This window comes from Anopheles coustani, chromosome 2 (assembly GCF_943734705.1).
Source record: "Anopheles coustani chromosome 2, idAnoCousDA_361_x.2, whole genome shotgun sequence".
Taxonomy (NCBI): Eukaryota; Metazoa; Arthropoda; class Insecta; order Diptera; family Culicidae; genus Anopheles; species Anopheles coustani.
In genome coordinates this window covers 36,467,537-36,482,022 of record NC_071289.1, presented here as the reverse complement: position 1 = coordinate 36,482,022, position 14,486 = coordinate 36,467,537, and the positions used below count along the sequence as shown (strand labels likewise).

Here is a 14,486-nt window from a genome sequence, read left to right as displayed (position 1 = left end):
TTGATTAATATAAGATTTCTTTTGAGTTATATCAAAACTTGACAACTAATTGATTTATTGAAATTATTTTTTTATTGAAATTGCCATCCATTTTTTAGTATTTCTGAGATTTTCGATAACAATAAGATTTTGTTTTTGCTCCGAAAAGCACTAACAAATTTAAATCGAATACTTTTTACCAAAATTTCTAGTTTTTTGCATATGTACGTACAAGTAATACTTAAGACAATATTGTCTCAATGTTGACTTAAATTGACAATAAAAAATCGTTACATGTTTGTAGAACATTGAGTGGTTCTGCATGTTATCGCATGTTGAAAAATTCATGTTCCTCTTGTTCAGATTCGAGGAACAACAGCAGAACCCATAGGTTGTCTCACATGTGTTCAGCATTTTTCAGCCAGGCAGCTTATCAAAGTTTTGACTCAAAACCAACTGTACGCTGTTGCAGCACATCGACGAGATGAAATGAAAAAATCCAGCGACAAAAAGTCACACGTGCAATGTTCGCAGCACATTTTGTGATAATGAAATCAACAACCTACCGAAAAAGAGTGAGCATGTTCTAAGCGATTTTACGCGACTTTGCTTCGTTCAGTAGAGGCTGGATGCTTGAGTTGGTTGGATGCTGGAATCGTGCAGTCTTGTATTCATCGGAGTGGATCAAAGTGTTTTAGCTCAGATCAAGTCATAGTGCAAAAGAATGTGGAATACGAAAATTGTGCCAGTGATGCTGGTTATTACATGTGTATCACAAGCACAAGAGGTTTTGAAATGTGGAGAACGAAAGATAAAATCCGAAATGTGGGATGGCCATCCGTCCTGGAGCGCAGTGATACATCATTTGATTGAAGGAGAATTCAAATATGCTTGTGGTGGCACTATCGTCGATACTGACACGATTCTTACATGTATGTTACTTTAATTAATGTAAATGATTCTGTTAAATTGAATATATGTATTTACTATTACGTTTTAGCTGCACAGTGTATCTTCTTCAAGAACAAGTTGATTTCAAAACATAACATTACTGTTCACGTGGGGCGAACGGAATTACATAATGCCAGAAACGGAAACCAAGTGTATGAAGTATCAACAGTAATTCCGCATCCTAACTTTAATAATGAAACATTAGCAAATGACATCGCACTGATTCGATTGGCCACTAACATTACCATGACGACTGAGATTCAAGTTGTGCGTATATGGAACATAGACGACAAGCCGGAATCGATCGTCCAAAAAAAGAGCCTCATTCTTGGTTTTACCAAAACTAAGCAAAATGCGTTATCAACATCGCTACAGCGGTTCCGCGTCGGCATTGTAAATTTTCTAACCTGTTGGAATAGTGATCGAAAGGTGTATGGGTTTCATCTTAAGACCAACATGTACTGTGGTAAAATCAATGCTAAGATGTGCAGTGATACTAAAGGCCAAGGAGTGGTGCTTGAATACGAAGGCATTTTGTACGTGAGACTTATATACTCGTTCATTCCTACAAACTCAACCGGACACTGTGATGCCTCACAGTACCATATATTTACGGACGTGGCAAAATATTTCACGTGGATTTCACAATACATCACTGTTGGAACTAAATCAAGGGCGGACCATTGGCCATGGTACTCAGCAGTCTTCCAAAATAGAGATGGTTCTTTTGAATTTTTTTGTGGTGGATGTATTGTCAACAGTGACACAATTCTTACAGGTCAGTTGCCTTTTAATAGAAATAACCGATTACAGTAGTACCTCGATATACAGATGCTCCTGCATATGAGCTTTTAAGTTGCGATCCAGCGACTGAACATTTTTTGGCATTGAAATTATAGCAGAAATATAGAATCGAAAAACTGCACAAGACCATAACATGCGAATCGGACGTTCGGAGATACGAGCAACTAAACATGCAAGCAAGGTTACGGAGCGATTTAAACTCGTATGTCGAGGTGCCCACTTGGAATGCTGATTCATTTTATCTTGTTTTTAATCTTCTTTCCAGCGGCACATTGCATGTATCCTAATATGAAGCTAATAGCCATCGATAAGATACACGTACGCTTGGGACTTACTGAATTGTATGAAACTAACGATCATACGCAAATTCACAACGCAACTATGTTGGTTCCACATCCAAACTACAATCGCAGAGTCAAGGCTATCGACAATGACATCGGTCTGATCAAACTAGCGTCCAACATAACAATGACGCAGTTCGTTCGACCGATATGTCTATGGGATATGGATACCAATCTAGAGTGGATCATCAACAATGAAGGAACTTTGGCAGGATTCGGACAACCAGTGCTCTATTTTAGTTCATCAGTCCATTTTCTGGAAACACGAACTTTAGTCGTAGATTGGGTGACATGCCTAGAACACAACCCACAAGCATACGCAAGATTCTTGTCGCCTAGTATGTTATGTGGTAAAAACGATGTAGACTTGTATGATGGTTTCTCTGGCAGTGCACTTATGTATTTTAAAGATGGAGATTGGTTTGTGCGAGGAATAATTTCATATGCTCTTAGTTATAATTCACGTTATATCGTCTTTACTGATGTGGCGAAGTATGGAGAGTGGATTGCCCAATACGGTGTACCTCTCCTGCCGTCGAAGAGGAGAGACCAATTAGATAGCATAGTTATACCACCCAAATATGATCCAAAACGGAGAGAATGCGGAGCACGTAAGGTTCCGTTCAAATTTCTCATCTACTATGCCCAAGAAGCGAAGGACCCTTGGCCTTGGCACGCAACCATCTTTCATTTGATTGAAGGCACATGGAAATATGCTTGCGGAGGTTCCATTATCGATACAAACACGATTCTAACAGGTAAGTGAGACTTGAAAGTCAAATTAGTGGAATATTTTTAATGATTCAATCTGTCTTTACTTCCAGCGGCACATTGTGTCTACACTTCTAATGGGCTTATATCGAAGCATAGCATACAAGTGCACCTGGGCCGAATGGAATTAAACAACACTGACGATCGCTTACAAGTTCATAATGTATCTCAGCTGATCGCTCACGAAAAGTTTTTCCCAAACCACATAGAAAACGACATTGCCTTGATCAAATTGGCTACCAATATCACATTGACATACTTCGTTCAACCGGTATGTTTGTGGGATAAGGGCGACGACATGAAATGGATCATTGAGCACAATGGAACCTTGGCGGGCTTCGGTCAGATGGAGAATCGTTCTGTATCAAACAAGCTTCGTGAAACAGCCATGAATGTCATCCGTTGGTGGGATTGTGTGGAAACTAATCGTGCAGCATACAGGAACGTGTTAACTTCGAGTATGTTTTGCGGCAAGGGAAGCGGAAATGCAAACGCATGTCGCGGCGACAGCGGTGGAGGGCTCGTGTTCCAGTATGCAGGAAGTTGGTTCATCCGAGGTTTGGTTTCGTTTATTCCTGTGGATTCTTCGAACTTGTGTGATGTTTCGGCGTACACCGTCTTTACGGATGTTGCGAAATATCTGGATTGGATTAAACAATATGTCGAGCCTACGAATCCTTCCAACGTCAATCAGCGATTCATTGATGATAATCCGAATCTGCAATACCTGAACCAGGATGATTGCGGAATCGCTCCTCAAATCGATGGAAAAAATGGCAACATTTATCCATGGATTGGATTGATAGAAATAGAGACTTCATACAACAACTTCGTTATTGGATGCCAAGTGACGCTCATTAATGAATGGTATGCCGTTGGACCTGCACATTGCATTTTGAATCGTACGGTGTAAGTATCGTGGTAATTTCACTGATCTTATCGATTGTTTATTTACTAAGCTATTTCTTGTTTGTTTCAGGATACATATTCTCCTAGGAGATTATGCCTCAAGTCAGAAGTTATCAATCGAAACGATTACCGTACATCCAGAATATAACAACACCACATTTATGAATGATATAGCGTTGCTCGAGCTCAAAGAACCAGCTGATATTACACGCCCTGATATAACCCCAATCTGTTTACCCTCTACAGTGGAGCTTAGGGATGCACGAAACATGAGTTTTGTTGTAGTTTCATTCGAGCGCGAAAGGCGGTCTATGATAGCCAAACATACTAAACTTGTTAACCCCACGGATTGTCAGGATCAGTACACTTCCACACCAGTACCTTTAACCATTGACGACTCTAGATTTTGTACACAATTGCTCGATCGCTCGGGGCACGAATGTATAACGGGTGCATCTGTTCAATCGCTTCATATGTACGATGAACATCAGCGATACTTTTTGCGTGGGTTCGTTTTATTTGGCTTAACACGCACAGCTACAATTCCTACGGTCAACATAGATGTACAAAAATATCTTCCGTGGGTACTATACAATATGAAGGATAAATGGATATAAGATCGAGCACAGGTGCATAACTCATTTTTTGCTACTTTTTTCTTCGACATTATTCGAAAACAATAAAAAAACTCGACATTTGCCTTACGCGAATGTTCTTATGAAGTTGGAAAACATAAACTTCATTTACATCCTTAAGAGTAAACAAATTATAGACGATTTATAACACATTCATATCGAAAGGAATTATTTTTACAGACTTTATAATATTGTAAAAAGGGGAATGGAATGATTTGTTCGTACAACTGCGTGTCTATTTGTTACGGTATTTTAATAAAAATTTCAAAATAAAGTTGACAAACAAACAGTTAATTCCTAAAAGTTAGATATAATTGAGATAGATTGAGGTAGATTTGTTAAAGGAAATTCAGTTCAGCTGCACGAGCTACCCCTCCACAAATCATATATTTTGTAACAATCTATTAACAGCCAAAACTTTGAAGTCTAGGTGCAGGATTTCATATAAAAGATCTTTCAATACACTTTTCATTTAAACAATACTTCCTATTGTGAGCGAATGTGATGTTTCTAAATTGCATTTCAGTGCATATTTTTTACCGTATGTGTAATAATGTTTGCACCACTTAATGATGATGCGATTCAAAAGAATTCTGCAATTTTGGTTTTAATATTTTCTGTTTATTCATGTTCATGTATTCATTTTTTTCACAGTCTTCAATGATGATAAAAATGTTTTAAGTGTATACGTATGGCCATTACGGCCTCTACACGTTTCCGGAACGTATAATAGATCTTTTAAACGTTATAATAGATCTTTGAAAGATTGACTTCCAAGTACGGCTCAATGTTTGTCTGAGGCTTGCTGTACTCTGATGGAGTTTCGAATAGGCTTTTTTTTATATTTATATCTTTTTAATCTTCATTTCGCTCCGTACTAAGTAAAGAATTATGGCCACAGATCCTTCACCCATCAAGACAGATGTTTCTGCAAGAAATTTCGAGTGCAGACCGGGGTAAGTCCCTTCTTATTGAAATATAACATTTGACTTCAGGTCGTATCATTTTTTTTTTACTACATAGAAAAATCCCGATGTTAACGTTTGTTTGTACCTTATCGGCTGGTGGAAACATTATTACGCATGCGGTAAAATAACTCGCTGTTTCGCATAGTTCTCCAAATAAGCTATCCGAAGTTTGATGACAGGTCATACAGGTTTAATGATATGTAGGCTTAATTTATATAAAACAGTCGAGTATGATAACAACTGTTTTGAGTACGATAAAAATTGTTCAATTGAAAATTGATGGTTCATGAGAAATGAAAAACAGCTTTTAAGTTTATCATCCTAAGTAATACAAAAATTAGTTCAATATATTTTGTAATTTTCATGTTACCACCGCTGAGGTTAACTTCCTTACTATCTTCTAGAAAGTGCATTGTAAATCAGACACAGCCATTCTTCAAGACTCCAACGGCTCGTTTCATCCCGCAGAACAGGGTAAAAAAGAAACTATCCTCAACCATCTTCGAGCAACAGAACCCAAGCTGGTTCGCTTGATGCTGACGAAGCACCCACTAATAGAATACGACGTAAATCTTACAGCAGAAACGTTGAAAGGCTTATGAATAATGAATGAGAAGAACACACAGACCAACCGGGCTACTATCGCCACTATCAGAGTGGACACACAGCTGCCAGTCAGCTCCGGTCCAGTGAGCTGTGGATCGCCGGTGTAGGAGCTTTTCCGGGATGATTGCTTCGAGGTTGAAAATCCCGCCTTGATAGACAACTAGGACGAGGATCGAGAGGGATGCAAGGCTGGTCAGGATGAAAAGTCTGGCGTTAAAGATGCGCCTGGCGGCAGCTTTTAGATTGAGAGCAAGACAACGGTAGCAAGAGTGAGAGAAAAGATTTCTTCTTTCCACAACTCAACGAACGAAACAGCATGGGAAGCGGACACGGCTAATGGGAAGGTAAATCCAATTAGTTAAAAAGCAAAAGAAACTACCGAACTACGATGGACGGACGAAAGGCTGGCCTCTCTAATTGCCTCGGAATGTATCCGAGGTGGGGTTCCTGATTTTCCACTTCTTTTAAGCCTTAGGTCCTTTCCTCTTTCATTCTCTCTGGGGCAGCTTCCATTTTTTCCACTTTAATCGCATCAGGAAAGATTAAACGGTAGACCGATAATGTAAAAGGTACGGTGGAAAATTGGCTCGTGTAATTGCGGTGTAACTTTCCCGGAGCGAAAAAAGGAAGAGAATGACGGTGAGGCCATGTAAAATGGAAGATTAAATTGCCGAGAAATAGTTTTGGTCATTCGTTTTCATTCGCTGGCCGCGTTTCAGTTAGAAAGAACCTTTATAGATTTTTCACCATTGGTTCAACCACATTAAGAATGCCTTTTATGATCAAGTCGATGAGCGGTGTTTTTCACACAGAACCATAAAAACTGTATGCAGAATAATGCCAGCATGGCTAGCGAAGGGTGTATTTATGAGATTGGCATGGGTCGTTTTATCCCTGAACGCTACCGGGTTGTTACCGAACCGATTATAATACGATTTGAGGTCAAAGGGGTAAAAAGTTGCACTTTCTCTGCGTATCCTCACTCGGAGGCTTTATGACCTTACCTAAAGTCCATAACTTCTTTTCTAACCCCCTCCCCCGCCGCATCCCTTTTTCCAACCAACCCAAAGCATGATTGCATGTACTTACATTTCCTGCAGCATCATTAGGTTCTCGAGGCCAACAGGCACTGAGCTTAAGCTATTATCATCTACATCTCTGCAAAGAGACAAATGGCGAGAAGTGGATCGTTTAGAACGGCCCGGAAATGCACTGCAATCTCCTTCCGGCCACCGGATGCACCCACACAACGCACTGAAGGGGTAAAGTTTTAATCGTCTGAAAAACGCAACCGGCAAATGTTGCCCCACTCGAATGGTTTGGGGAGCGGCTGGTGCGGCGCTCTTAGCATAACTCGGTCGTTCGAGTGGGTTTTATGCAAATAAATTTGGCAAACTTTTTTTTCGCCCCCGCGTTCTCTCCCTACCTGACCCACGGTTACGGTTGGGCGGCTCGTGGAATTATTACTCGTTGACCTTTAATTGGAGGGCGTGAGCGTGAATTGTTTCAAGCGCCGAATGCCATTTTCCGGAGTGCATTCGTTGCGGACATGTTTTTACTTCGCTCAGTGGGTGAAAAAAAAACAGACAAAAGCCCTCGTTTTGGTTTGGGGAAGCTGGATTTGTTTTCCATTGGAACAGTGTAGTAAAGATTCACGCTTCAATTGTTTTTTCGGGAACGTTTGGTGTTTTTGTTCGCCATTATATTGTCTTGTATTTTTTTGTTCGAATTTCTCCTTTAGGCTCTCGGTAAGGTGTGCGTTTGTCAGACGAGAAAAACTTTGGTGGTCGATTTTGGGTGTGTCGGAAGCGTGGGTCAAGGAGTTACCCGTCAATGAACGATGTGATGATACTTACAAAACTTTGAGTCGAGTTAGATTCGTTAAAGCACCGGAAGTAATTTCAGTTATTTGATTTCTTCTTAATATTCTGAAAAGCGAAAGAGAAACGGAATTGCGGCGAGAAGATTAGCATGGATTGTGTTTCAATTTCGAACAGGTAAAGTATACTTACAGCATGTATAAATTATCCAAAACTGGAAAATCTCTTTCTTTGATAATTGTAAGTAAATTATTTCCTAAGTTTCTGTGGAGGAAAATGCGAAGGAAAACGATGGATTAAATTAAACACCCAGAATATGTACAGCGTTCGACGGGTTTCGCTAGCTTTTCCGCGACAGAACCCTGTCGAGTTTTCACTCAGCGCTCATTACTCTTCGTCCCCTAAATGGATCATTTCTCAAGCGGATACATTTTCGCTCAAAAACAAAAGCCCTTGCAAAAAAACAAAAACCCGAAACAACGTCCGCACGAAGCTTTCAGCTTGATTGCATCGCACTGCATTCGACCCGGCGGGTGTCGTGGAACGCTTACGCTAGCGACTACAAACTGCAGCCCCATTTGTGACACATTTCTACCCCGATGGGGGTTGCACGGATGTCGGATGAAATAATGTCACGACACAATCTCGGTCAAAAGGATGCCATCGTTCATAGGAAGACGCGCGCCGTGGACTTCCGGTGCATCGGAAGAAACGTTTGCGACAGAATGTATCCATTTCCGAGGGAGAGAGTTCGCCCTTTTGTTGTTCGGATCGCTCGAAACAGAACCTTCCAAATCCACCACCGGAGGACGACATTGCAGCTGGCAGGATTCCAAACGTCACGCGTCGTCTTGTGCGGAACGGATAGATATGTTTGATATGATGGCGGGCAGTCGCGGGACAAAGTGGCCAGGATATTGGATGTCAAAATGTGCCAACCGTGCTATCATAAGCTGTCAGTCCGATTGATTCTGTGCGGGTTTTATGATGATGTAGAGAAATGCACTTTGTTTTTGCTTGGGAAAAAGTTTGACCCGCTTTTGTTATGACATGCTTCTTTGTAATTTATTGTTTCTTCGCGATTAAGGCCTTTTCGGTTTTCAATTGTATCTCGGCTTCAAGTATAATTTCAAAATAAATGTCTCCGAATTATCATTTTAAAAGAACATCACCTTGCACAGAGTTGCACAATTGGTGTACAGCATCCCAACTGTCTTACAATCGTCTTCCAAGTAAAAGATTTAGTCCAATTAAAATTAAACTTCTTGTACGCGACTGGAAGCCACATGAGAAAACCGTAATCTCAGCAAAAGCTGTGTTCCCCAAACCGACATCCACCGACTTTAAAGTCCCCAACTACTCACAAAGCTTCTAATGATCTCAGTCCGATCAATGCCTCCGTCGGAACCCGCTGCAGCAGGTTGCCTTCCAGTCTCAGGCTCTTCAGCAAGTGCAACCCCCGAAAGGTAACGTTCTCCATGTCGGCGATGAGGTTGTTGTCTAGCTGGCTGCATGAAGTAGATAAATCAGTGTGTTTAGCCATACGCATTACGCCTGATGCCCGAAACGGACTGGTGCAGGAAAACTTACAGAGAGATTACCGTCCGGACGCGCCTCAGTGCCTCCATCGGGACGCGCGCCAGGCCGCAGTTTTGCAGCGCAATCTTCTTCAGATTGGAGAGCCCGAAGAACGCCTCGCTGTAAATTTGATCCAGCTTGTTGTGGGAAAGGATGCTGTGTGGAAGGAACGAAGGAGACGGACAGTCGAGTTTCATTAGGTGGTTATTATTTGTTCAACTGAATATGAATTCATTAGTGCGCTGATGCATACCGCGTTGATGCAATCTGTTGCCAACGAAAAGCGTAAATTATCCAAACATCCTCAAAGCTACACAAATACTTTCAGAAGAGTTTGCAACATCACGAGTTAACTTTATCTTTCGCAGAAAAAGACGGATGAATTAGACCAGGGATGTCAAACATGCGGCCCGCGGGCCACATGCGGCCCGCAAGACCATTGGGTGCGGCCCGCGACCCCTTTGAAACATTACATCGAAAGTTTGGATCCTTGAGTATTGGCTTATAGTAATTACCAAAATATTTAATGTAAATTTTTTCACGAACTGCGAATTGCAAGAGAACTGAACGAATGTCAATTTAAACTATTTCAATAAGAAAGTGATATGCAACTTTGCAGCAAAGGTTTTACACAGATTTTTCTAGACAAGTGGATAAATAGTGTTTATAGAAAACAAACGTTTCTATACTACAAGACCATTCCAAACAAAATAACAAATGCGGAGCAATAAGTTGGCTATTGTAATTCCAATACCTTTACTTTTCTAAAATCATTAACAAAAGACACAATAGTGTTGAACTGCAACATATATTTCAATAAACTTGATTTGAATTCGTTAAAATTTGGAAAATGATTGAGCAACAAACCCTCTCTTTTACTCAAAATTTATAAATTTTATAAGAAGTAATATAATATGAAAAAATGTGAAAATGTAAAACATGATTGACTGTTAAGATAAAACCACATTGATAAGAACATATTTTCATCACTCCAATCAATTATATGGTTTGGCCCGCGAGCCTATTTTGGGAGAAAATGCGGCCCACGAACCTATTTTGGGAGGAAATGCGGCCCGCAAGGTGAAACGAGTTTGACATCACTGAATTAGACCATGGTGGAATTCACAAAAGTTATTCCTCATCATCATCATCAGCATCAACCTGTTAGAAGAGTTATACTCTTAAAATAAGCTTGCATGATACTCTCTAGCGTTGATGGCTAGAGATCGAAAGAAAACTTTTTAATTATAAAACATTTCCTCCATTCGAGAGCCGGACAAAGTTCTGCGCTGAAGAAATGTGACCGAAACCGGGCCATACCTTCCACCGTTATCGATGTAATTACGTTTGATAACGGAACGCCTCGTGTCACAAACTTTCTTCCAACAGCCGACGCTGCTGACCGGGTCAACCGGGACAGGGCTTGATTAGACTCACGTCGCAAAGTATGGCTTTGATGATGGATGTTTTCTCAAACTTTGCCCCGGCACCGGCAGGAAAAACATTAATTACAAACTAGCAACTACTTTTCCATCATCCCTCCAGGGTGCTGTTTTAGTTTTTCACTTGGTTTCGCTTTGTATACTCACAGCTCCTCAAGATTTGGCAGCGTGTCGAATGACTTATTTGGTAAGTGGGTTATGTTGTTGTTGCTAAGATCTCTGCAAAGGAAAAGACGAAAGAAAGAATGGTATTAGAAATGAAATTCATTAGCCTCACATTGGGTAAACGAAATTATTTTAAACGATCCGCGCAAAGGGAACAAACTAACCCCGGGGGGAGCACTAAGGTCGGGGGGATTAATTGGCCTCGATCGATTGTGTTGGTTTTGGGAATGGAGAACAGCCTCTTCACTTCCTCGGGCACACCCAGAGTGCCACTTTATGGGCCATTTTCCCCACCAACCCCGGAGTGAACGACCCATGAACTCCAATGTCTTGTTGCCACAGCGCTTCTATTAGTTTGACGGTTGACTATTAAATGAGATAATTTATGACTCCGATCGAATGCCCTCTTCCGAAAAAAAAATGTGAAAACCCTTTCTTTTGACTTTCGCAATGGTTCATCTTTTTTCCTCCTAATGGTGCTCTTTAGTGCCCTCGGGCAAACAGCAACAGCGTTGCCGCAAGTGGATTGACCTAGTTTATCAGAAAAACAAAACTACTTTTCCATCCTCCGTCCTCGAGGTGAATTGCGAGTTACGTTTCCTTTTCCATTGATATACGATGGTCCCCGACTCACGAAGATGACGACCTGGAAAAGTTTGCCCACAAAGCGAGGCAAACGGCTGTTGTCCGCGCTCTATGTTTCCCCATTTTACCGGAAGTAATAAGCCATTAGGAAGCTAACCGGAGGGAAAAGAATAGTTGCATCCCGGAAGTCACAAAACCGGATGACAATGCAGGGGTCTGTAATAAACTGTTCTGGCGGCCGCCCTTGCTATTGAGGATCGTGTTGTTTTCCGAGCGGTTCCAGCGCCGGAGTCTTACTGGAAAATCCCGAGCATCTTAGGGTTTCCTTTTGTACACGCACGTTTGGTTGGTGGATTTGTATCAGTTCATTTCTCGGTTCACATGATCGGGCTTAAATTGTGCGTGTTTTTATTGCAAACTAAGACTGCTGGCATTCAGTCGACTGTGGGAGCTTTCGATAACAAAGTTTCATTAAAAATAGGGCATGGGAAAGTATCGAGGGAAAACCCCCAGACGCAAAAGGGAAACCATGACGCAGACAGCATTAGTTGGGCTGATGGTTTCACTGATTCATCAGTTTCGCTACAAAATTGGATAAACTTCCGGATGAATTTCCTTAACAGTTTTTCATACGGAGACCTATTTTCCACCGGCCCACCGTATGTGACATTTACGACCTTCTAGGTTAATCGAAGTGAGGGAAAAAAATGTCATCTCACAAAAACCACACTTTGAAGCGAAGCTACTTTCGTTTTTCGGACCCGGACCCCAGGGTGAAACCCTCCAGGGGGGTGGGCCTAAAGAAAAGTGTAAGTGACGTATTTGGATTTTTCCATGTTTTTTTGTTCGCGTGCTTGTTTTTCACATGCCTCACAAAACGCTACGTGGTGGGCAAGAGTGAGCCGGTTCGACCTGCAAGGAAAAAGTTTCGACCGTCCAACGAAACAGAATCGGATATCCGGCTACGCTCGGAGCCCATTATTTTGACCATCGCCGTCTGGCAATATCGCGATTTTGTATGGCTGGGTTTCTCATAAAATAAATCCATCATGGTATTTTTCCACTGTACGCTCGAATCGTGTCATTGACAAAAAAATATAAGAAGCGTATCGCATTAGAAGCCCTCTACCTCCACTCAAATCATTCCAGCAGGAAGTGGCCGTGATGGGATGTAACAAAAGGGATCCGCTTTCAAAAAAAAAAAGGGGGAGAGGGAAAAGGAAAGCTCCGAGAGGGTGTGAGTACCGACTAATTTGATACACTTGCTCCTTTGACACCCGGGCGGGTTCGCTGTGATGGCGCTTCGAATAATACACACGTGGCGGTTAATGGCACCATCTCGCACCAGCCCATCTCGTTTGGTCACCAAAATCGGTGGGTCGTTAAAAAAATCCCCCCTCCTCCAGGCGCTTTTCCGGGCGTTATCTCGCGGAACAAATTTCTCTTTTGTACCCGAACGGCCGCCCGCCCGCTCGCCCGCAGGTCCATTTGAAAGGAAAATTTCGCAGCAAGAAAAAAAAATTGCCTTGCCAAACAAAAAACCCACAACAAGCGCCAAACAAACATCATCCGCCCAAAAAAATAAGAGGAGGGGGTAAAAAAGGATAACGCAAAATAACAACTTCAACAGCGAATGGCACACGGACGGGCCCGAAACCAATTTATCATCCCAACGTGTCAGGGAGACCGTTTCCAAGGGCGACCTCGTAAACGACCCGGGCGTCTCCTACCGGTCGGAATGGGTTTGACTACCTCCGAAATCCCCCACTCTCTCCCCCCCATTCCCGCTTCCGTTGGTCGTTGGATGGCAACAAAGCAGCAACGCGCGCTGGTGCGAGGATCTTCCCAGGATCTTGCGTCACCTTTTTAACGATCTTCCTCGAGATAGGATGTCGGTGACGCCGCGGTTCGAATTTCTTCCTAGCAGGCCTAGGACCGACAAAGGGTCTGGATTCGGGCGTGTGTGTGTGTGTGATTATGATGGGCAAATAGTGTCGAATAGCGACGCAGGTGACGACGGTCGAGGTGAAGAGATTAAAATTCTACTCCAACACCGAAAAATGGCCCCTCACCAGGCGCTAGTAAATCATGCTTTGCCGAGTGTTTGTCACCAGATGATGATGACGCCGAAGACGATGATGCCGAAGACGATGCGTTAAGGCAGCAAAGGGGGTCCATTCCGGAGGGTTACGGAATCGTTTTGATCGAGGCCAAAGGCCGCTGACAAAAGGTGCGTTTCAAGGGGGAGGGGACGGAGGTACGCGTCGAACGAGCTAAAAGGATTCTCGGTCGCCCCTAGAAAAAGGCGTTCGTGTCGTGTCGTTGTCGAAGGAATATGTTTTCCCACATGGGGGAACGACGGTTGACACGGCGGGGTATTCTGGGTCGTGAGATGAAGTGAGAGCCCGGGAGGATAACGAGATGACGCTTCTTAGGTTGAGTTAGTTCAATCTTTTGGGTCGCCTGACGCAAAAGGTGACAAAAGGATTATCGATGATGAGCTCAAATGGGTTGTAAATCACTTAAGATTTAATAATTTCATGGTAATGTGACTGTTATCATTTTTAAAGCATTTTACAACGGTTCTTAGAAAGAAAATTTATTTATTGCTTTCTCAAACTAGCTTTTATCAAACTAACCTTAACAGATTCTTACCATGCAAGTTCAAACTACCTTGAACTATGTATATTCGCAAGATCACATTTAATACTGGCATTGGAATAAAATACATTTCGTTTCATATTGCTCAATCTCAGCTTTAACTTTGTGCTTAAAACATTTAAGCAACTGAGTATCATATTGAAAAACATGACTTCTTGTCTGAAGAATATTATACTATAGTATGTATGCCACCCATATTCACAATAGTTTTAGTCAGTTCCACATCCACACATGCTCTTCATTCCTTGGCTTGTTTTCGACAGCATTTCCA

At 42.0% G+C, this 14,486-nt stretch overlaps 1 protein-coding gene across 1 annotated transcript in view; it reads right to left on the bottom strand.

Annotated features, from left to right (window-relative positions):
* The window catches only part of LOC131263086 (follicle-stimulating hormone receptor), a 70,156-nt gene that overhangs the window by 5,504 nt on the left and 50,166 nt on the right, over positions 1-14,486 (bottom strand). Inside the window, exons 2-7 of the mRNA XM_058265234.1 lie at positions 10,952-11,023; positions 9,375-9,518; positions 9,149-9,292; positions 7,977-8,048; positions 7,821-7,892; positions 7,054-7,122 (exon numbers count right to left, since the gene is read on the bottom strand). Of these exons, the coding sequence (XP_058121217.1) occupies positions 7,054-7,122; positions 7,821-7,892; positions 7,977-8,048; positions 9,149-9,292; positions 9,375-9,518; positions 10,952-11,023 (573 nt within the window). The remainder of the gene's footprint in view (positions 1-7,053; positions 7,123-7,820; positions 7,893-7,976; positions 8,049-9,148; positions 9,293-9,374; positions 9,519-10,951; positions 11,024-14,486) is intronic.